The 25129-nt window shown below is 43.1% G+C and overlaps 1 protein-coding gene across 4 annotated transcripts in view; it reads left to right on the plus strand.

The window, feature by feature from the left end:
* The window catches only part of ACE2 (angiotensin converting enzyme 2), a 507698-nt gene that overhangs the window by 332801 nt on the left and 149768 nt on the right, over positions 1 to 25129 (plus strand). For all 4 annotated transcript variants that reach the window (XR_014967783.1, XR_014967782.1, XR_014967784.1 and 1 more), the window contains exons 13-14: positions 47 to 225; positions 17932 to 17990. Coding sequence is in view for 1 of the 4 variants with exons in the window: in XM_085622215.1 (XP_085478341.1) it covers positions 47 to 225; positions 17932 to 17990 (238 nt within the window). In the remaining 3 variants the exon portion in view is untranslated. The remainder of the gene's footprint in view (positions 1 to 46; positions 226 to 17931; positions 17991 to 25129) is intronic.

Consider the following 25129-nt stretch of genomic DNA (forward strand, 5'->3'; position numbering starts at 1 on the left):
TATGGCTGTGCCTTTAATTTCGAATCATGTTTATTTTCATACGCAGAAGCATGCTTGCCCTTGGAAAGTCAGAGCCCTGGACTAAGGCTTTACAGAGCATCACAGGAGAGACGAGGATGAATGCAGCACCTCTTCTTGAATACTTTGAGCCTTTACATCAGTGGCTGCGACGGAACAACACGGAGGAAGGCAGAGCGACCTACTGGAACGCCCAATGGAACGCATGTAGGTATCGCATATCATGAGTTAGACGTATCTGCCTATCACAAGTATTACATGTTCGCTTGATGTTCATAATGTTTCGGTTAATGAAGATGGAGAAAAGTGTGCTGTGTTTTTGTGACTGGTAGTACTGGTGGAACTACGCAAAGAGTTGCCCGGTGGTTGACTAGGGCTTGTTCCCCGTATGACACAGGAGAAGGCAGTCTTTTTTCAGCTTAGTAAGTCTTGAGCATCACATTAGTGCAGTTACTCCGTTCAGGGTCATAGACAGAGTGGGGTTACAGAGGCTCGCGCTTCCCAGCAAGCCCGTGTTCATCTTTGCCCCCTAAATTACCTGGAAGGCGGCATACTTGTTGAGGGTTACACTGTGGTTCATTTGTAGTCTGGAATATCAAGTAGGGAAGAACTTGGTACCTTGATATTGTACCCAAAATATCGAAAGGTAAGTGGATATGGGGAAGTGTAGATATACTATTGCCAGCCCCATATCTATGTAGCTTGAAGATATATATAAATCTCATGAAGTTGCATGCATCCTTACTCAGCATATTTAGGACCCTCACACATGGTTTTGCAGGAAGAGCTTTCCCTTTTTGGATGTATCATAGAACTTAAAGAGTAAACCCATGGGGGAGGAGTCTGGGTTGTCCCTTTCTCTTGTTCATCAATAGAAACTGTTACCCTAGACAGGCTATTTAGCACCTGTACTTTTGTGTCTACAGTAATGACATCTTCTGTTCCTGGACGACTTTCAAGCCAAGGCTGGGTATGTCGCTCTCTCCAATGTCCGGGGTTGTTGACACAGGCCACTATATCACACCGTGCCCTGACAGCATTAGGTCTAATGATAAAGCCAACAGTGTGCAAAGAAACAGTTCCCCTCCCGTGGCCATGAGACTGTGGGCTTGTGCGCCTGTCCAAATGGGGGTGGAGTTTTCGGTAAATTGAAGGCGAGCATCATGGACATGAGTCATCACAAGGACACTACGAACATCACTTCCGGCCAGTGACTCAAACAGCCAATTTAACAGGCCTTGCTCGGGATGAGATGAATGAGAACATAAATGATCGTGTCTTCACAGCCATTGATGTATAGGGCATAACAAGTGACACAGCATAGCGCTGTGGATCTAGTAAAGGGATCTTATTATAATGCTAATGCTTCACCGGGGTCTGCAGTATATATTGCTGCCAGTGCCGGCTCGCTGCCGTGCTTTACCAAGCACCCCAAGCTCATAGGGTGCTTTCTGTTCATGTGGTTATCAGGGCCATGGATGGGAATGCAATGAAAGGCAAGCAGGTCACCTCATGGGTGTGCTTGGAGATGTCAGTCAGCTGACTAGACGCAAAGTTCTTGGTGCTTAAAACACCAAGCATTATGGCCCTTAGAAACTAGGGAGGTCCTTTCTCTCTCTCTATCTTTGTCATAGTCTGCTTGACAAGTAAGAGATCACAGATTTGTATTCTCTATATCACTGTACAATCTAGTGTGAAAGGCTTCACATGCAAGCAGCAGTGTACTTTCAATGTAGTGGGCACAGTGAACTGGTCACCCTCTACAAGCTTTGGGTCTTTGGTTCCTTAGTGCTTTAGGCATGTGATATATTAGCTGTACAAAGCTGAAACAATCTTCATCTCATTGTCAGTGGTCCTACTCTGTCTCTGCGCCTCACACGTTGTCCATTAATGCAAGTTCCACATGCTACCTGCTCATGTGCTTTAAGCTCCACACGCTGTCCAAGTGGTACATTCTACTCACATGACCAGTCCACCACACTCCTCACATTACATACTGAGCCCGAGCTCCTTACACTTTCTTGCGCTCTGTAAGCTCCACACGCTTCATGTTAATGTGATCCAAATCGTGCACTTGGTCGATGGGGTCAAAGTTCCTCACACCGTTAATGTGCCCCTCACTCTTCATAGTTTGTCCATGTGCTCACTAGCTCCTCACACCATTTGTATGTGTGTAAGCTTGTCACGCTACTTGCTCATGTGCTGTACAAGGCAAAAAAAATCTATGAAAGGGCATTTTCCTCACAATATCAGTGGCCTCACTCTGTCTCTGTGCCCAGATTTCCTCACACATTGATTGTCCATATGTGCAAGCTCCTCATGGGACCTTCTCATGTGCTCCAAGCTCCACACACAATTTACTCACATTGCTCATTTGCACCAAACTGCTTACACACTGTCCTGAGCCCCTTACACTTCTTCAGACATGTAAGCTCCTCACCCTTCCTGTTTATGTTCTCCAAATTTCACACATTGTCTATGTGTTCAAAGCTCCCCACACCGTTCATGTACCCCACACTCCTCACACTGTGTCTATGTGCCCCTAGATCATCACGGTTTGTACATGTGTGTGTAAGCTCGTCACCCTACTGGCTCATGTGCTCCAGGCTCCATACACTGTCCATGTTCTCCAAATACCTCACACTGCTCATGTGCCCCACACTCTTCACACTTGTGCTATGAGTTCCTCACACTCAGTTCAGGTGTATACGCTCCTTACACTACCTGCTCATGTGCTCCAATCCCAACACACTGTTCAAGAGACTGAAACATAGGTTTACAAACAGAGACAGAGGTATACGTTTGATGAGAGAAGCATAGCTCAGGGACTCTGACCTTAACAAGGGGTGACCCCCTGACACTGTCTGCTGGCCCCTGCACACGACAGTAGTGGAGGCAGGGTTTCATTCCATAGAGCGTTAAAGTTGGTCATGAGGGAATCATACTGTGAGAAATTGAGTGGTTTGTTAAGTGGAGTGTTAACCCTGCTTAAGCAACAGCCACAAACCCTGTCAGGGTGAACCACTAAAGTCAGTAAATAAACTTGTGCTTAACCCTGAGGTAGCTTTTCAGAAAAGCAGTCCGGCTTAACGTAGAGGCAATATGTAAAGTATTTATGCAGCACTCCAACAGTAACAAAGTGAAAATACAACACAAGAAATATCCCACACCAATTTAGAATAATAGAGCATATTTTTGATAAATTATTTGCCAGCAAAACAATAAAAATCCTATCAGTACAACACGGGTTATGAATTTTTAAAAACTGGTGCCTAAAAGATCAAAGCGCCAACCCCATATATCTAGTCGCACAAGACCGTGTCAAAGTCGGAAAATATGGCCAACTGAAGTTGAGCGTGAGTGTAAGCCAGCGCTCACCTTCAGACTTTGAAGAAATTTCAGGAAATAATCTCTGAGAAGGTAGAAGTTCAGCGGGCAAGGCTGCAGGCTGTTTCCGAGGAGGAGGCATCACCGGGGAGCCTCTGGACGAAGTCACAGTGAAGATTTCCAATTTCTGACTTTGTTTTGTCAAGGATGGAGGCTTAGCCGACGATGGTTCCACGAGGCTGGATATCTCTTCTGCGAATGACAGCATTTGCTGTTGTAGAGAAGAGCATAGTGGGAGCTCCTGCAAAGTCAGGCTGACCAGTGATGCACCTTGAACGAATAGACAAGCAGGTTGGTCTTTGTGTCCTCTCGGTTCTCAGAGCAGTTTTTAATCAAAATCTTTCTAAGTCCCAAGTTTGGGGTTTTGGCTATAGGGGCACATTTAGCACCTCTATCAGGGGCCCAGGACTGGGGATGCACCACTTGGAGGGTTAGGGCTCACTCAGGCTGGGTCCAGGTGTGGGTTCAAGATGGTTGGAGCCTTTTCTGACCTGAGGTTCTGATCAGGAGGCCAGACAACTAACCCTTGCAGGCACTCTGGTAGTTCTGGGTTCAAGCAGTGGAACAAGGCTCAAGCAGCAGGGCAGGACTCTGAGGGTTCAAGGCCGGCTTCAGGAAGCAGAACCGTCCTTCCAGGTGCAGTCAAGCAATCCTCTGAAGTGCGCAGTAGGCCACAACACCATGCAGTCCTCTGAAAGCCCTTCAGCAGGTCCAGAAAGTGAACTGAAGAGTGGGTCAAGGGTCCTATTTTTAAGCCTGATGCCTTCTTTGAAGAAGAATAAGTTTCTAGGAAATTTCCTTTGAAGTGCTTGAGGTTTCCTGCTGCCCCTGTCCTGGCTCCAGGCTGGCTGCATTATTTAATGCAGGGTTGACAAGTCCTTTATGTCAAGAAAGGGCACAGCCTATTGATTTGCAAGTGGGGCTTTGCCCAGCTCAAACTCCCCCTATCCTGCCAGTAATGGCCCATTCAGCACAATTCTATTGTGTGGCTGTCTGGGAAGAATAAACAAAGTCCAACTGCTAACTACAGAAGGCGGGTGGGGGCACGCTGCCTCAAATCCCAGGACTCAATTTTACCCAATAAATCATGGTAAATGAAGTGTTGATAACTCTTAGTAGTATTCTTTAATAGTTCACCCTTGTTGGTGCAGCTTGTGCTGTGTAACGCTAGACACTTGTTTCTGGATTCATTCCTTCATCAGTAGAGAGCAACAGGTCAATTTAGGGGTTCTGAAAATGCTTCCCAAAATCTTCTCAGGTCTTTGTACCACTCACTGGGCACAAGTGGATCAACACAAACTCATGAGCTCAGTAGCGCAATTAGGTCTTTTCAAACAGAAGGAGGATGGGAGCACATTGCCTCAAAGCCCAGCACTCAATTGACCCCAATGCATCATGGTAGATGCAGTGCATAATAACACTTACTTCAGTAGTATTTTTCACTCTTGTTGGTGCAGCTTGTGCTGTGTTACTCTGGACACATGTTTCTAAATTCATTTCTTTATCATTATGGAGCAACAGGTCACTTTGAGAGGGCTGAAAATGCTTGAGCCAACGAGCTAACAAGCTCCCCTGGGATACACCTGTGTGCCTGTGGAGTGGTACTGTTACCTATGAAGACTTGGACAGCATTTCAGCAATGCCAGATGACTTTCCTCTGCTCTCTACTACTTCTGCTCTCTACTGATGAAGGGGTAAACCCGGAAACACGTGTCTAGAGATAACAGTACTACCTGGACCAACTTTGGTAAAAAGCAACAGCAACTTTGAAGTAAGCATACTGCATTTACCAGAGGCAATGGGGTGAACTGTGCTGCAATGAGAGGCAGTGTGCTCCCTCCCCCTTCTGTTTATAATGCGCCCTGGAGCCAATGAGCTGAAAACCTTACCTGGGATGCACCTGGGTGCCTGTGGAGTGGTATTGTGACCTGCGAAAACTTGGGCAACATGTCAGCAACCCCAGATGACCTTTCTCTACTCTCTACTACTTTTGCTCTCTACTGATGAAAGACTAAACCCAGAAACACGTGTGTAGAGATTGCAGCACTATCTGCACCTACTTGGGTGAAAAACAACTTTGAAGTAAGCATACTGCATTTAGCAGAATGAGAGGCAGATGAGAGGCAGTGTGCTCCCTCCCCCTTGTGTTTAAAAGGCTCCCTGGAGCCAATGAGCCAGCTTTTCAGCAACCCCAGATGAGTTTTCTCTGCTCTTCACTATTTCTACTGTCTACTGATGAAGGGCTAGGCCCAAAAAGACACGTCTACAGATAACAGCACTACAGCATACTGCATTTACCAGAATGCAATGAAGTGAACTGTGCTGGGATGAGAGGCAGTGTGCTCCCTCCCCCTTTGTGTTTAAAAGGCTCCCTTGAGCCAGCGAGCTGACAAGCTTACCTGGGATGCTCCTGTGTGCCTGTGGAGTAGTACTGTGACTTGTGAAAACTTGGGCAGCATTTCAGCAAACCAGTCATGTGATCCACGAACAGGATGCAGGCATCAAATAGTTAAGGCAGGCAAATGCCAACTTCCTAAAAGTAGCATTTCAAAATTGCAAGTCAAAATCCGACTTTACCATTAAAAAGGATTTTAAATTACAATTTCTCAGACACCAAACATTGAATCCTTACCTGCTCCCAATCAAAATGTAGCACTTATTAAATGTAATAAAGCAACCCAATGTTATCCTATGGGAGAGTTAGGCCTCACAGAAGTGAAAAACTATTTGTGAGCTTTTCACTACCAGGACATGTAAAACTAAAAGTACATGTCTAACCTTTTAATTACATTGCACCCGCCCTTTGGGCTACCTAGGGCCTACCTTAGGGGTAACTTATATGTAATAAAAAGGGAGTTTAAAACTTGGCAATACATTTATTTTAAAAAGTCACATTGGCAGAATAAAACTACATTCTTGTTGCAATGGGAGACCTGGGACATGTTATGAGGGGCCACTTAAATGAGTGAAATAATAAGTCCTGCAGGCCCACTAGCAGCATTTACTTTGTAGGCCCTAGGTATATGGTATACCACTTTACTAGGGACTTATGAATAAATAAAATATGCCAATCAGGTGTAAGGCAATTTTACCATGTTTGAGGGATTGAGCACATACACTGTAGCACAGGATAGCAGTGGTAAAGTGCAAAGAGGCCTAAGGCCAACAAAAATGAATTCAGTCAAAAAGGTGGGGTAAAGGCAAAAAGTTTGGTTATGACCTGGCAGAAAGGGCCATATCCAACACACACGATGTCATTAGTAAGTGCAAAATCCAAAGCAATTTTTGTTACTATATATTGTATTTGTAAAGCACACTTTCACACCATGTAGTATCCTGGCACTACTAACATTTATTGCTACCCAAATCATTTTATCAACCTTAAAACAATACAAATCTGAGTGCATCATCTGGGGCTTGAATCCTTAGCTATAGGCCCTAGGATTACTACAGTAAATGCATTATTTGCCTGAAAAACCACATCCAACTTCCAAATTTTTCATTCTTAGGCCTGTACATGTAGCAATTTAATGACTGCTGTTATCTCACCTCTTGTCATCTATCGATCAGCTGTCATTATCTTTACTGCACAACACATCCCTTTCTTAAGTATTCTATTCATCTACACTTCTTGTGTATACATTAAGGATTACAGAAAAGGTGGCCCATTGAGGTTAATGATCACAACTGAGGTATACAATGATGTTCAAACACCATGTTACATGTTCAAATCGCCTCAAGGCCAACTCAGGCTTTCATTCCTTTGAGTTCCATCAAATGTGGTAATAGTAACTCCTTCCATTCTTTTTATTACCATTAAATTGGGTAACAGCAACACCTGTTATGTACAGAGCTTAACTTCATCAAAGTGCTAAAGCACAATATAACTATTATAATTAACACCAGGAGTAGAATGTTGGGAACTGTCCACCGAATCAAAATGCTCCCTTTGTGGGCCATAGCTACACTTACAGGCCTGTTCGGGGAGTATTCCGTCGATGCTAGATCTCAGTGTCCATCCAGTATGCTGATTGAGGCCTGGCTTGGTGGGACTGCTGAAGGAGCCAGTCTTTAATTTTCTGCCTAACTCCTGTTTCTCTCTAGGTACTACTTTGAAAGAAAATAAACTCTCCCTTCCCTGCTATGGGATGGCAGCTCCAACCATTACCCTGCTGAAAACAAGTCTCATCAACAAGAGAAGTAGAGAAAATTATTATACTACTATCGACATCTATTATGCATTTGGCTAAATCCCCTGAGGGCCCTTTCATATATCTCCTCTGGCACCAAATAAGTAGCCCCAGTCACAGCGTATATTTCATTATCACTCTGGTGGACCTAAAAAATGTTCAGTTTTTGAAGGCTCAGCCAGAATTTCAGATTTTGAAATTCCAAAGGATTTAAAAAACTGACCAGCAAAGAAGAGGAACTCTTGGTATTTCTTTAGTAACTGCACCATCGGTACAGTCTTCACACTGCAGATTATTTAACAGTAATTGATTTTAGTCTTTAACCTGCACATCGGAGTCCATAATTAAAAGTTAGATCCTGCCTATGAAGAGTATTCCATGTGTTCTAAACATGCTAGTACCACCACACAGGTCTGGAAACCATCAAAAGAGCTGGCATTCCTAGAGTTTTCCAGGGAATTAACAAGCCTCCAAAAGACTGAAGGTCAACAGATCCTTCGGAGGAGCAGGATTCAGCACACACACTGGCATGTGGAAAAGTAGGACAAGGACCAGTGAAAGTTCATCAAGGCATTCCCAAGCAGACCAATCCTAAGGTCCACTATGCGCATAACAACAAAGCACACAAATGTCAAAATAGCTGCAAATATTACAGAATTTACCTAACTCCATCACCAGCTGCACTCTTGTTACCAACCTGCACAAGGTAGCACTAAACAAATGTATGTGATGAGAGCAAGGGCCAGATGTACAACGGGTTTTAGTGTTTTCCTACCCTGCGAATCGGTAACTCAGAGGGTGTGCTAACACTAAAACTCTTTCTCTAATGTACTAAACCCATACAGTGATTTGGAAATCCTTTTCTGAATCACTAAAGAGATAATCGCAATTTGGAAGAGGTGTGTTTTTAGAATGTCTTCTAAATTGTGATTCCGTCCAATATGTATCAATGATTTGCAACTGTAATTCTGGTTACAAACCATTGAAGTTTATGACCGCCAAATTACAATGGTAACTCTTTAGCAAAAGAGAAGGGCTCCCGTATGGACTTGTTCCCCTTTGTGAATCATGGAAAAGGTTTCTTGGGGAGTAGGCAGCGGTTCAGGTTACTAAACTATGGAAAAGGTTGCTTGGGAAGTAGGCAACAGTCCAAATGACCCTCCAACTCTCAAAGAAACTGTAGAAAAAAGAAAAGTTATTTTTAAGCAGCCCTGTTTCTTTACCAGGAAATTACCCTGCTTTATAAAATATGTGTTGATTTATTTAGATACAGTCAGAGACATTGCAGTCTGCTTACCTTGGAGGCCACCATCCCTGTGATTGTATCCAATTGATGTGAGTCACAATTTGTGACCTACCTAATGAATATTAATAAAGGTCAGTTTGCAACCCATTCCAATTTCAGAATTATTGAAGCATCTATTAGTACATAGGTTGCTGTGCAAAATTCAATACTGGCAGCAAAAATACTTGTCACAAATTTCAACCAGTTTTTGAGGCCTTGAATAAGATTCATCTAGTTGTATATTGTCGTTTTCAAATCTCAGGTATGGAATCCCTGTACTTCAAACAAGTATAATGCCACAGAGCTGATAAAAGACACTTAACTCCTAAGCCAGTAAAGGCAATTAGATGAGCAATATGTATGTGAAATGGTTGACTGGACCCATGTGCTATAGAAAACGATGGTGGCACTGCCATCCTCACCAGAGGTCTAAAGTAGTGGGGCATATTTACACCTATGTTATTTAACTTGTATGTTTCTGACACAGGTCCAGCCCCCACACTGGCTTTTGTTCCCACCAAGACTAGGGTGCATACCATTAACCATCATGCAATACGCTGACATAACTGCTTTCTGACACAACTAGGAAAGGACTGTAATACACTCTTCAGGCATGTTTTTAACGCTGCTTGCAAGACAGGTCTTCCATTTTCCTGGTCAAGGTCTATTATCGTACCAATAGTCAAGAAAGAGGCTAGAGCAGATCCACAGTGCCACAGGCCTATTTCCATTATTGAATCAGTAGTTAAGGTACTGGGGAGAGGAATCTTAACCACACTGACCGACTGGTTAGAGCAACCAAATTTAATTTCCAACTTACATCGAGGGTTTTGGTCAAGGAAAAGCACCATCGATCAGTGCCTTAACTTGAAGTTGATTTTTGGGAAATACACTACAGCTAAGAGAGGCTAACTACACTTGGTCAAAAAGACCGAGTGAATAGGTCCATATTGTGGCTTCTGTTGATCAACCTGAGTGTGGATTGTATTATAGTTAACTATCTACATGAGCTCTATATAGACATTTCTGCTGCTGTAAGATATTACCAGACATGGAGTCTATCTTCCAGTGGCGTAACAAAAGTTTAAGGGGTCCCCATGCAATGTACACGGAGGAGCCCCTGCTCCGGATTTAACACACAGCGCTCAGGACTAAGTAGTATGCTAAGGGGGCCTCCTGCAGCTCGGGGGATGTGGAGGCCTGTGTTACGCCACTGCTCTCTTCACCTATAAAGGTACATAAGGGGTGTTAGACAGGGCTGTATATTGGCCCAACTCAGTGGTTAATTTGTAAAAAAATGAATGCTGGGGCTCTCGTCAGGAGGCAGCTTGCATCTGCCCATTTCTCCATTTAGCACAGCCTAACACAGAACCAACTACTAATCATGAAAGTGGGAAGAGGATATAGCGTAATGGCCAAAGCTGCCAACTGTGGAGCTGTGAAACCAGGTTCGAGTCTGGCATTGACTAATCATCCTGTGATTTTGGGCAAATCACTAAATCTCCCTGTAAATTAATGTGTCCCTAACAGTTGTTCATGAAAAGCGTTGGTATTGATGATTAAGTGCTGGTGCTGAGCTCCGGAAACTACCAGCTCAAATTAAGCACTCGTCCCACTTCTATTTACCTTAAATATAAATAACTTGGGGCTAAATTTATGCACACCATCTAAAGATATCCCCTGGTTGGGCTCCCAGCAAATGCCTGTGCTCTTTTATGCGATGACGCAGTGCTATTAGCCAGGGCAGCAGTAGTTCTCCAGGGTCTGCTAAACACTTTCATAGAATTTCTGAAGTCGCTGAATTTGAGTTCCAACTTTGCTAAATCCTACACAATGGTAATGGGCCTGAAAAATAAGAAATCAGTATGGGGATGGTGCTGTAATAACCAGGGTTTCTGCCTTTTCTTATTGAGGGGTTCTGTTTGACAAGAGGGGTTCATGGGTCCCGCTAAGAAAGCGGAAAGAAATGCTATGTCTAGAGCTGCAGTTGCAGTTCTTGACTTTGCTAAAAGATTAGGGTCCAAACCAGTGCAGCCCTTCTGAAAGTCAACAAGGTGAAATGCTTTTCCATTGTTTGCTATGGGAGTGACATTTGGGGCTATAAGGATCTGGTGGACCTGCAAATAGTGGAGAATACATTTCTGGGAAGTGGGTTATCTGTCCCTCATTCTGTATCCTCCCATGTTGTTCATGAGGAGTTGGGGATGTGGTACATTTCTGGTCTGATGGCTTTATCTCCATTGTTGAATTGGATTAGGATCTGGATTAATCCAGATCTGGACTTGAACCAGACAATAGCAAAAGACTGCCTGTTCTTGGAGAGGGCAAATGGTTTTCCCTGGCTCCACCATATTAAGACCTTAGTGGAGAAACTGGGTCACCACAAATTGTTTGCATCCCCTATTGGGGACGTTAAGACAGATCTGATTTGGGCAAGGAAACATTTCTTGACAATTATGTCTGTTGAGATTGAAGCAAGAGAGCTCACTAAACCCACTGTTCAGGCATAGTTTTTATTAAAAACCTCCTTCAGTAGAGTCCTAATTAGTGATGACCGTAACACCCTACAATCGCTTCCTCCTAACAAGGTTAAGATTTTACCTATTATATTGGTTGCTTGCCATACCACAGGGGCAACACAAGGTGGAGGAATTGGGCCCCTGTACTTAGTTGTGACATCTTTTCCCTCCAGGACACAATGCATTTTATGGTGTTTTGCGACCACTTTTGCTCACTGCAACAACGTTACATCATTCCATTATTGAGAGGAAAAGGCTTAAGCCGCTTTAATTTTTCTCCAGGCGTCACCCAGTCCTCTGAATGTTGTAGTGTTGCATGTTTTCTGGCTGCTGCAGTTAGAAACAGGAAGAGGCGTGCTGTGTAATTATGAGATATTGGCTGCCAAGTCAGATTTGTTACTGGAGGAGACATAGTCATTAGTGATTTCTTTATTGTGCTTGCTTTGGTGATAATTTTAAACTGTTTTTATGTCTAAACTGTTTTTATGTGTATTTTGATTTTACTCTGTGTGCTTTTATGGTTTTATTAAATCAAATGAACTATATTCTGACTCACTCTGCAGGTATTAGGAAGCAACTGTTAGGACAAATATTTGGAGGTAAATAATAAACAAGCAGTGGCATAGCCAATAGGTCTCGCCTTTGGGACCTTATAAGTGTTTAGCCATGCAGCACATTATCACCCACCGGGCAGATTTCTGTAATGGAACTAGTACTTATGTAGAGTGCTTTGATACCTTCATTCGCGCTACATAATGCAAAAAATAAAAAGGAATGAAAGGAGAAGTGCTTGCAGATTTTTTTGAGGTTGGGGATCGAAAAGATGCACTCTGTAGAGTTACGCTGTGCCTACCTCCTGTAGATGTTTGGTTTTTCCCCACAACAGTTAGGGTAAAATGCTGATTGCTAACGTTCTTCTGTTTTGTTTAACCAGAAGCATGATCATCCGGTCAACAAATGGTTAAGCATCACAATGTAGCTATATACTAAAACCCCACGAGGTTCGTTCCCTTCCTCCCCAAGACAGGAGTGGTCTTTAAGGAGCTTTAACTACTGTAGCAGCTGCTTGTTGCCTAAGGCCCGCTCATTAGACGGTGCTGACGATACCGCTGAAAAATAAGATGTCACCGTAATTGATTTCGTTTCTGTTCCTTTGTGTTTTAGAGAAAATGAAAGCGCACTCTTGTGGAGGTGGGGTGGAGGGGACGCGCCTTCTAATGAAAGCGGCATGGTCTGGAAATGAAATCTGACCCAAAACAGATGGCAGCCTGTGCGCCACCGCTGCTGGCTCCTATTATATAATGCCAGTACCAAATCAGAAAGCAAGAACAGTATAGAAAATCAGGAGCCGAATTGAAAGGAGGCGAAAGTGAGTTATCCCAGTGTGCAAGTGAAGGTGGGGCTGGAGTATGCTGCATCTTGGTGCCGAGTAACAGATGTTTATTGCCAACCAAATGAGTGTTAATTAGTCCGTCGGCCTCTAGTAGAATGAAAGGCTGAGCAGACACGCTGGGGTTCGAACCTGCGGTTGTGAGGTCAAACATAAGATTAATAGGATGCTTGCCTTAAAGTTAAGATTGCATTATTTAATGTCAGTACCAAATCAGAAAGCTAGCACAGTAGAGAAAATCAGGAGCCGTGTGTGTAAGCAGAGGCCTCGCTACCTCTGCCTCGGCCGCCAATGTCAAAACACGATTCTGCTGCCTTCCTCCTTCTACAAGTCAACAGCAATAGGCCTAGCATGAAAGCGAATGCACAAGTTTCTCATTGCAAACAGAGCATTGGCAGGGCTGTGCGTGTGCATGTGGCATGTCAAGGGAGGGTTGGTTAAAAAGAATGGCGTGAGAGAGAAGCGGGGGCGAGTGAGCACGGCAGCCCGGCGGACGCGCTAATTAAAAACAGATGGTGACATGACCCAAAACAGATGGCGCCCCTGCTCGTAACCGCAAGCCGTAGGCCATGGGCGGATACATTTCCTGGGAAAGGTTGGACATGAACCCGCCTTTGCCTAATTGTGTGCTATTTTTTTAGAAAGACGCACGCAAAGCCCAATAGAAAAAATGGTTAAAAAAACCACACGCACGTGCATGTGAAAAGTCCAGAGTGATTCCAAGAGGTCGTTTTCCTAGACAGTGCATGCGCGGTACACTAGGCTCGACCTAAAAATGAAAGTGATTGTGTTGGTAGCTGGTTTCTTAATGAGGATCAAAAATACTTAGATGTGTACATCCAGGACAAGCGGATCATATTTAATATGCTTAGAGGCAGTAAAAGCAGGATAACTTTATTAATATTCACTACGACACGATTGGCTAGACATTTATCAGGTCCGACCTTGAAGCCTCTGCTGGATGTAATAAAAGAGAAATGTTGGTCCGCTCTAGAACATGGCTTAGAAGACTTTTGGAAGTATTTGACAACTGGTTGGATGTGACTTTATGTAAATGATTTCCATACATGTTAAGTCTATTAATTTCAAATGTAGAAGTATAAGTCTGCCTAGAAATATGATACCGCAAGCAAAAACTGATATTGGGATGTTTGTTGCATTTCTGTCATAGTGCAAAGACATGCCACACATTATGTGGCAGACGTTTTTTACTATACATGCTGCGCTGGTTCCCCTTTAATTTAAAATTAAGCTATATATGCTATGGGTCTGCACGCTTTCGGATAAGAACTCATGCCATCATTTTAAAGCAAAAATGTTGCAGAACTTAGGCTAAAACACTGTGAGGCAGATATGCTTTCATTAGCAGTCAAACACCATAGCAGGTTGGCGGCTAAATTCATGTTAACAAAAGTGAAACTGCAGGCCTATCTACTGAGTCCAATAACCTGGAATACGAAAGTGGCTTGTTTGAGGCTGCGTTTTGGGCTTTTTGATCTGGGGACTTGCCACTTCAATCATCAAAAACGTAATGGGAAGAATGCTTGCATTTGTCTAACCATTGGCTGTCGCTCAGGATTTCGACCCAGCCAATTGAAAGGGGCAAGATTGATTTGCTTTTTGCTGGATTCAAACTATTGTTACATGGTGGGTAAAAGACTGATGGGTAGGAATGGTACAAAGAATGATTGCCAGTGATTGCAAGCATTCCTCCCATCACCTTTTGTGTGTTTGATGTACTGTACTGCCCTAAATGGCCAAGAGTATGACCAGGCGTGGGTCGCTTGCTCACTGCGCTATTGGAATAAATTTACACCCAACTGAGGAGCCTCAATCAGGGTGAAACGGGTCTTGGGATGCTTGTATTGCGGTTCAGAGAGGACCTGACCTGGCCTGGCAGTTCGGGCTGAACTGTTACCTTTGGAACAGGCTCAAGTCTTATTTCATATGGCTAGCTCTAAACTGAGGTGACATGGTGGGCAAAAATAATTATATATTGAAATGCTACCCTGAGAGATTGCCAGCGATTAGACAAATTGCAAGCATTCCTCCCTTCACATTTTGGGGCATATTTACAAGGGAAGTGGCGGAGTGAGGTGTTAGCCTTCCTGGCTTAACGCCTCCCTCCGCCACTTCAGAAACACAGGGCTGCACCATATTTACAAGAATATGGTGCAGCCTTGTGTTTCCCCCTGTGCTGGTGCTTCACTTAGCAGCCTAGCGCCAACCCAGGCACCCTTGTATCATAGTACAAGGGTGTCTGCATCCAGGGGAAGATTGTTTATGTGCAGGAAGGTACCCCTTCCTGCACATAAACAATCTTTAAATGCCAAAACGGCATTTAAAAAATTATTCTTTATGTACAGGAAGGGAGACCTTCCTGCACATAAAAAAACATTGGCCTTTTGCTGTTTTCATGTGTGCTGCACAATGCAGCACACATGAAAACAGCAAAAACGAGGAGAAATGAAACATTTCTCCTTGTTGCCCAGTGTAAGACCAGGTTTTCCCTTGTCTTAATTCTGGCACTGCCTACTATTTACACCTCCCTTGTAAATAGGGGGCAGCGTCAGAATCAATGGGTGTTGCGGTGAAACGCCCACAGCAACACCCATTGCCCTACTCTTTCACACTAAGAATAGCGTGAAATGGTGCCTTATTTACAAGACAGTTTTAAGCCACATTAAGTGGCTTAATGCTGTCTTGCAAATAAGGCGAAGCCCCTATCACCACAGGAACATCGTAAAAAGTGACGTTCCCGTTGAAACAGTACTTTTTGGAGCACCCTTCCCTGTAAATAGTCTCTGCCACAAAGTGTTGAGAAGCTAATCTCAAATGGGCATGGGGATGTGCTAGCAGGGGTCACAAGTGGAGACGGATCTATGATACAACAAAGGAACAGGGATACCAGGGCCCTGGTCTCCTAGCCTTTGCTTTGCCAGAGCCTGCTGAAGCAGTGTCATATTTGGGAGTGCTCTCCTCAGTTTAACTGCATGGTTTTCAAAAAGGAAGATCAATCCCAAATATGTGCAGAATACAGTAGAAATGGATACCAGGTTTTGGCAACAGACAGTGGCGTAGCTAGCCCTTGTGCCGACCGTGGCGATCCCTGCTTTTGCCGCCTGCAGCGGCCACATTGAAGAGCGGGGGGATTTGGTGCTGGTGATTCCTGCGATGGCTGCAGGTAAGAGCTGCGGGAAGGTCACCCCCCCCAAAAACTTGTGCCACCTGGAGCGAACCGTGCCCCCTCCTTGATACACCACTGGTAAACAGATCAGGAAAAAACTTGCTACAACTAATTAAAAGTCCATGCTGTGGCAATAACTGGCAGCGGGACGGCATTTTCCACTTGATTCACTCCGAGCAGGGAACATACAATAGTCCAGTTACAGGTAAATGGAGAGGTCTTAACTGTGCAGTTAAGTTAGCAGCCAACAAGTTCAAATCACTAAGGGCCCGATTCACAGAACTAACTTAAGACAAAATCCTAAACTTACTACCATTTTGGTATTCACAGAAGGCACTTACTCATTTTGGTATTCACAGAAGGCACTTACTCATTTCGGTATTCACAGAAGTTAGGAGTCCTAACTTTAGGACTCCTAAATGCCTTCTGTGAATACCGAAAGTCTTAAAATTAGGATTTTTCTCAATTTAGTAGTCCTAAATTTAGATTTAGGACTACTAAATTGAGAAAAATCCTAATTTTAAGACTTTTGGTATTCACAGAAGGCATTTAGGAGTCCTAAAGTTAGGAGTCCTAACTATACTACTACTAAACTGAGAAAAATCCTAATTTTAAGACTTTCGGTATTCACAGAAGGCATTTAGGAGTCCTAAAGTTAGGACTCCTAACTTCTGTGAATACCGAAATGAGTAAGTGCCTTCTGTGAATACCAAAATGAGTAAGTGCCTTCTGTGAATACCAAAATGGTAGTAAGTTTAGGATTTTGTCTTAAGTTAGTTCTGTGAATCGGGCCCTAACTCTATATGTGAAGCAGTGCATGGCTCAGCACTAGGGGCCAGATGTACTATGATAGGATTTGTAAAAAGTGGTCTCAATTTGCGCACCAACTGAATCCTATGGCACTTTGCAAACCGACCTATGTACTAATAGGTCAGTTCACAAAATAATGAATCGCAGTGGATCTTAATTCGACCTACCTCTTGAAGATTAATGTGGTTGATCGCAAATTGCGATCCTCTACGATTCGCTGCCATCACAGGCACGACAGCCTGCTGGGTTTAGTAGACCACCATAAGTCTGTGATTGCTTTTAAATAGATACACCCCATTTTCCCTAAAGGAAGTATGTGTTTTAAAAAAATGAAACATTTTAAAACCTTTTTTATGAGTGGTCCCATGGACCACTGTCTGCTTAAAAAAAATGTTTTTGGACCATTCACAAAGGTAAAGGAGACCCCTCCGGTTGCAAAACATTAATTTATACTATAAGGAATCGTTGTTTGTAAGGGATGCCTGAAATGTATCCCTTCCAAATAGCGGTTCCTAAAGGTTTCTTAAACTCATTTAGCGATTCAGCAAAATATTACTGAATCATTAAATGGGTTTAGTGTATTCTAAAAACCCATTTTGTTTTTGCAAACCCAGTGATTTACCGAATCGCAAGGTTTGCAACCAGAAAATGTGCAAGCACACCTGGCCCTAGACTGCTTGACAGACAGGCTGAGACGATACACTTGGTACAAACTGCCGAAAGTAAGTAGAAGCGAGTACTTGTTACTCCCTGCCATTGCTTGCTGCCTCTGGGTTCAGGAGAAGTAAGTACAGTGCCAGGGCAAGCAAAGGAACATCCCTGGTTGTCAGTTGCTACCCCTGGTCATCCGTAGTTAACATCAATGATCAGATATTCAAAAGTGGTAAATTAAGCTGCACTTCCACACTGTGTACAATCCCAGTATCTATTTATGTTTTTAAAAATTATGCCAAGAGAAGTTAAAGATCATGACACAGGTAGGCTCATTTATGTCTATTTATAATGTTTTGAGTGGATTGACAGTGATTTAAAAACAAAGCTACACTGTAAACGAGGCATGGAAGGTTTGTAGAAGATATTTTACAATAACTTACCTATGCGGACAGGTACATGCTGTTCTGACGCAAACTATCTCTATTTTTCAGATAATGACTACCAAATTAAAGTACGGATCAGTTTGAAATCAGCATTTGGTGACAATGCGGTAAGTGACATCCTAGTAAAAATCCCGATGTCTTCCGGAGAGGCGATTTTTAGGTAGAGTTGTGTATCATCAGCATACATATGGTATGAGATGTTGGATAGTTGGAGGATTTCAGTCAGGGCTTCCATAGGTAGGCTGAAAAGGATGGGGGAGAGTGAGGAACCTTGAGGGGTTCCACTTGTGACTGGCATCTGGATGCATAGAGCGTGGTTGAGCATAACTCTTTGATCTCTATTGTGTAAGAATTAGGAGAACCATCGTAGTATGGTACCCGATAAGCCCATCCTACTTTCTAGGAGGTTCTCATGTTTAACGGTATCAAATGCAGCTGACAGATCAAGCAAGACTAGTGGCAGGATTCATTCTGGTTTAAGGGTCTCAGGGCATCATCGACGATGTGGACCAGGGCATTTTTGGTATTGTGACCTAACGTGAAACCTGAGTGATGTTGGTCAAGGAGTTGGAATTGATCTATGTGGTTAGAAAGCTGTTGATGTACGCATTTATCCAGGAGCTTGGCTAGAGATGGGATGTTGGCAAAATCGGTAAGAGATCATTGTTGTTGGGCTCTGATAGATCAGCATTGGGTTTTTTTTTAGTATAGGGGTGACCTGGCCACTTTCTAGACAATCTGGTATTGAGCCTTGAGTTAGGGAAGAATTAACAATCCTGATCCATTAAGTAGGGAGTGTTTGATTTCATAGAGAAGCTTGGAAGGTAAGGGGTCCATGTAATGGTTAGAGTATTTCAGTTAGGATAGTAGATTTAAGATGTTGGTTTCATTAAATGTCTTAAAGATGGACCAAGAGGTGCTGTTTTTTGGTTTAGGGGATGGGCTTTCAGGGTGGGCTTCTTGAGAGATGCAGGGGTGACGTGGCAGTGATGGATGGGAGCTTTAGAGCAGTTTGGATTTCAGTGTCAATTTGATCCATTTTCTCAATGAAGAAGGAGGCAAATGGGCGGAGTTAAGTTCGTAGAGGACGAAGGGGGATCAGGTTTCCTACTGGTTTGATTTTTGACAAGTTTAAACTGTGTTTTAGGATGGTTTTCAGCATTGTAAAATTGTAGTTTAACGAAAGATCCATTGGATCTATTGGAATGCCTGTTGTAGGTTTGTTTCCTTCTTAGCTTCAGTACATTGAGATTAGTCAGAGAGGGACAGAATCTCCAAGTTCTTTCAGCTGCTTTCAGTGAGCGGCATTCCTTATTAAGGCTGTGGTCGAACCAAGGGTTGGACTTCTTCATCTGGAATCTTTTCAATTGTTTGGATGCTATGGCATTCATGATGTCGGACATGGAGTTGATATAATAATCAGTGAGGTCGTGTGTGTCTGAGATGCTAGTGGGTGGAGTTAGAATGTTGTTACTAAGGGTAGCTAGCATGGTAGGGTTGATGTTTCTGGTCCAACATTTGGGTTTCACTGGTTGGCCTTTAGAGATAACGACCGTTTCTGTATATAGAAAAGCATGCAGTTGTGGTCTGTCCAATCACATGGTAGGTTATATTCAATTTGGATTGTATGCTCCTTTGCTATTATTAGGTCAAAGGTTGCCCCTTTATTATGTGTAGGGCCGTTGCAGGCTTGAACCAGGTTGAGGTCATGGAGGAACGAGTTAAAGCTATTAACCAGAGGGTCATTTGTGACATTTCGGTGAATATTAAAGTCACCAAGAAAAATCTGATTATTGTATGAGCTGATGTTGGTAGAGACGATCTCCATGGTTTGTTCTATGACTGAGTGATTGTCACCAGAAGGGCGTTATATCACGTGCAGCATACACCCGGTGTTGTCATTAGTTGAGATATTGATCCCTAGATGTTCCCATGAGGACAGAGATTGGGGATATGAGAGTTTTATTAAAAGACTGTTCCAGTGAATACAGGCAATGCCCCCACCCATATGTCCAGAGCGATCCAAATGAATAACATACCCTGAACCAACAGACTCCAAAAAATGTGCACGTCCCATGTAAAAAAACGGTGATTTCGTTTGAGTGGCAACTCAGTGTTTTTTTAATACTGTGCCTAAAAGTAGAGCTTAATTTGTCCAGGTGGTTGCAGGTAGTAGGCACTGGGTACTCAGGTTTGGGGGCCAGGACTTTCTTTTCTTTCATTTTTTCTTTATCTAAATTTGACCCATAGTATGAGAGAATGACACAAAAGTGACGAAGCAGGAGAAAAAGAATGATGTGGAGCCTGGAAAAGGGAGAAGGCAGGGCTGGAAATAAATCTACAAGAGTGAGATAAAGAGATAGGAAGCTCCAAAATATGTAGACTATGCAAAATATCTCACTTGTATCCTCACTTTATTCATGTGGAGTTGGCTGTTGTTGACTTGGAACTTTATAGGAAGCCTATCGGAGTCGAAATACATACATTGATCTGCTAAGAGTGAGGGCTCTAAGCGGCCTCCTTTCCAGTTTTGGTGGACTGAGCATAGTTTGTCCTGTTTCCAAATCAAGATCACAGGCATATTTAGATGAAATATCAACAGAGCCAGGGCACATTATTGTTCTAACTTCATTGTTACAAAGCCACATACTCAGTTTTTCCAGACCCAGTTTTAGGATTGGCCACCTTTTGTGTATACTCCAATTACTATAGGTATTAGTGTTGTGTAGTTCCTAAAAATAGATAGGATCTGCTCATTTGTTGGACAACATAAACTGAGGGATTGGTGTGTAGATTGATTCCAGACAACCCCACAGGATATGTTATTATGTAGACCAGCTAGCTCATACTGCCACATAGGCCCCCTAACCTTACCAAGTAGTGAATTGTTTTGGGCAATTATTGAACATGACTCTCTTTGATCCTTCAGGGATTGTGGAAACAGTACAGTATTTTCTGCTTAGTCAATCGTGCTCACTTAGTCTCAGAGAGATACACAGAATAAACGTTGGGGACGTTTTCAATAAGCTTATATTGAACCAGCGTCATATAGTATAAAACATGTTTGCTGAGACAACGAATAGACAGAAGCAAATGTAAAACATTACAAGCACCAACAGAGCAAATAGAAGGTAGAATTCTACCATGGTGCTAAAACAATGAATATATGCAGGCATATAAACATGACAATAATCAAGCGTACTCCTATGTTGCAGACCCTACCTAAGTGTACCTAGTATGTATGTAGGTGTAAAGCCAAGAATCCCATAGAAAAGAGACAACCCCATTACCCGATGGAAGAGAGTGAAAGACCCCATCTTGGTCACGAGGTGGACACCCTGCAAGGAGGGCCGGACTGGGAACTGAAAGCAGCCCTGGCAAATTTCGGTAGACCAGCCCCCCGTATGTCGTGATAGCGTGCAAGCGCAGCGAGCGAGCCCGACCGCTACTAGGGGGGTTCTCCCCCAAGAAAATTTTGGAAAACGACAGACCAAAATGGTGAATTTTACAGCACATTTTTCATTACATATTCAATTGTATCAACTTTCAAAGCATAGTAAAAAGTAAATGATGACCTTAAAGAGCACCAGGTTACCCTCCCAGTCATATGTACCCATAGACATTCTTTCAGAGAGCACCAAAAATAGACACAAGTAGTGGATGTCGGATCCTGTGCTTGATATAAAGGGACTGAGGAATCACATGCTAGGGATGAGTGTGTGTCTGTCCCGTGTCTCTCTCCTCTTCTCACTCTTACAATTGGTTCGGGCTGGCTGAGACCTTGGGTCTGGTTGGAGCTACTACCCAAGATGGCAATATACGACCATATTACACATATTACCTGTAACGTATTTTGGGGTAAGTTGAATTGAAAAGGGGCTTTGTTGAACCGGTTATCTTAAAGGGCCTTTGCCCCAGGAACTCCTTTGATGTTGTGTTTTTAAACTGCTTCGAATGAATTATTGTGTACCTTAGTCTGTGTCTGACAGGCCTTCAGAGATTAACCAGCAATGTATCCCTTTTCATTTGCATTTCATATCTACCTTCAAACGCAATTGTTATATTTACACCTCCATATTAACTAAAGGGATGTAATCCATCCAGCAGCCATGTTGCGTATGGGCTGAAAGATTCCAGTTTGTGTGACCTTATGCACATAAATGGTAATCGCAGCTTTTACTGTACAGATCCAAACAGATCAAGTTGCTTCTGACTATTTATTAATATTTATTTTATGACTTTGCTATAGCACACACCTGGCTCCAAGGGGAATTCAAGAGCTTCTAGAGAGCCTTTCTGTTGTCAGGATTAACACCAGCTACTATCAATTAAACCAGGATGTGTGTCTGTGGGTTTTGCTTCAGACTAGATTACAGAAATTCTGAATGTGAGTGGCAGGTGAATGGGAATATTTTATTACAAACTACTTGATACCTTCAAAGGTGGCCGTCTTGGATATGCTTGCAACCGTGATTTGCCATCTTTAAACACTTTTTTTTTTTTTTTACAAATTCTGTTTAAAGAATGCTACCGTGGATGCATGCACATCCACAGTTGCACTGGATTTGTACACCTGAAACAAACCCATTTAAAGATGCCGGATGTGAATGCTTCTGCAGGAGGCCATCTTAAAATGCTAAAACATTTTTTTTTACGATGGCCAGCCACCAATAGTGTGGTGGCCAACATAAAACTAGGTGGGGCGGGGCAGGTAAAGAGGAAGCATAGTGAAAAAGAGAGGGAATGTTAAAAGAAAAAGTGCAGGCACTGAGGCTAGGAAGAAGAGAGGAGAGAGAGAGAGAGACGGGGAATCAAAATAGACCCTCATGCGCACTGCAATAAAAGGTCTGATGTCAGCAGTGGAACACCACATCAACCAAACAAAAGGCTGTGAGACCGAATGCTTGCAGGTAGGACAAACAGAAGACCAGACAAAAACTACTGAAACCAGAGTAAAGAAGTGAGCTTGAAAACAAAAACTTCCAGTCACGAGAAAGGGGCTGACCCAAACTCTACCCGGTCTCTAGAATGTATAGGAGACAATTAGACTCCAAAAGAGCCTGTAGTCAAGGTTTAAAACTATTGAATCCTGACAAGTATTAGTAAAGTTACTATTGACATTAAAGTCCCACAGCCTTGAAATATCGCTGATCAATCTGAGCTGACTCTAATATGTATTGCCACATTGCAGGACTCTCTTAGAATGCCAAACTCCCGGAAAAAAATAATTCTTGCACAACTTCAAGACCACAGATCCTAAACACAGGCCAAGCTGGCTTCCACTTCAGACAAAGAATACTACATTGATATAAGTACAGGACAAACGACTGGAAGAAGCAGACCTGAGCCCTCCTCCTGCCCCCATGTCTCCGTCACCTTCAACACTGTGACCACAAAATTCTCATCTACTGATTGCAATCAGTGGCTTTTTATCTCAGACCCTTCCACCAAGTGTTTCAAATCATTCATCTCGGACTGCAGCCAACACGTGGGAGATGATATCCCCCAACTCCAGCCTACATGCATATGAAGTTCCTCAACACCCCTTCTAAATTAACATAATACATCTCACAGACCAAACTTTCTCTCACATCTTTATCGTAGACTTAGAGTAAGGAAACTTGGTGCTGTATGGGATGCAGACCTCTACTTCCAAAGTGGAGATTTAGTAAAATGTACCCCGTTAATGGAATCTCATAAAAAAAAAATGCCTTGCATCTCTCCATAAAATCACCACGTGGTATGGGGCACTAGTCAACTAGTGAGTGAACTATGGGTGCACTATCCTGGCCTACTAGTATACCAAGTAATCTACTAGGGAGGTTGCAAGTGCCAGTGGCAACACCAGTGGCCAGTGGAAAACAAAACACTTGTGTAAAAAAAAAACACACACACTAGAAAGCCCTGTTGTCTGCTTAAAATACATTTCTCAGCACCAGCCCCAAGTTGGGGCTAGTGCTGAAAAATATATTTTAAGCAGACTTGCTGACCCCAACCTTTGCCCCAGTTACAGCCCCCAAGAGTAAAGCAGCACAGCACAGCGCCACCAAAGGGAGCACATGAGTCACAACATGTATCCTGCCTTCTTGCTGCTGGCTTGGAACATTTCAGCTGGCCTGGCCCTGCTCGGAGTCGGAGTCTCGACTCGGACACACACACACGAACAACAGACAACATCTGACGGCTGACTCTGACGAAAAGAAAACCCATAATTGTTACAGAACCTGACCTGAGCAGCTGAGCTCAGCAGGGTTTGAGCCTGAGCCCTGAGGTCGGTGCTGCACTGCTGGGGGCGGTGGGGGGGCCGTGGCAGGAGGAACCAAAGCAGGCAGGCCTGCTCACAAATAAATCCACACTCAGGGTCCAAAAATGGGGCCATGCCGATGCGGCGGGCTGTGCAGAAAACGCCGCCTCGTTTTAGCGCTATGTTGTTCACAGCACATAAACAGCATTCCTTATGAAATGTCATGTTACAAAGCAATGGCAAACAATAAAAATGCGCAGACACGCAATGAAATTATCTCTCTAATAAACTGCCTGCCCACCATAAATGACAATGGATTATGGAGCTAATACAAACATAAATGCACGCTTCCTGTCCCACTGTGGTGGCCCTCTGGTCTTCAGCTGAATGACGAATAATTATGCAGTGGTATGAAAGGAAGACGCAGAACTCCCAAACACAGATCATACTCAGTTTAGTGCAAACATCACCAGTGAAACGCCTATCATTCTAAATGAGAACATTGCTTACTTTCCAAGAGAGTATATTAATAATTAAAGGTATAATTTAAGATGGCAGAATTCACAGAAATGATGCACACGTTACATTTTTGATAATTCCCGCACATCCATCTGTACTGTTACTTTAGCTGTCATGGCCCAGTCTGTCAGGACCCATTCATTTGCAACTGAGAATGGCATGATGTGTTGTTTTCTCTTTATTTACTGGAAGATCAAATGACTTGCCACGTGGATTTATGTAATATGTGATAAGGAATTGAGCAGATGACAATTCTTGTTGAATTTTTATGGTGTCTAAGATGACTCTTAATATGACCCTTGCATATGTTTTAATATTGTTGTATAAGATGTTTGTAGTGTACATGTATGGTTTTTATTAACCGAATAAAGTGAATATGACTGACTGAGTTTGCACTTCTCTAGACAAAACACTCTAAAAACATACTGTCTGCTAGCAGGAATGACATGGTATTTCTACACCTTGTAATCCCCATTGTTTTAT

Source organism: Triturus cristatus, chromosome 8 (assembly GCF_964204655.1).
Source record: "Triturus cristatus chromosome 8, aTriCri1.1, whole genome shotgun sequence".
NCBI lineage: Eukaryota > Metazoa > Chordata > Amphibia > Caudata > Salamandridae > Triturus > Triturus cristatus.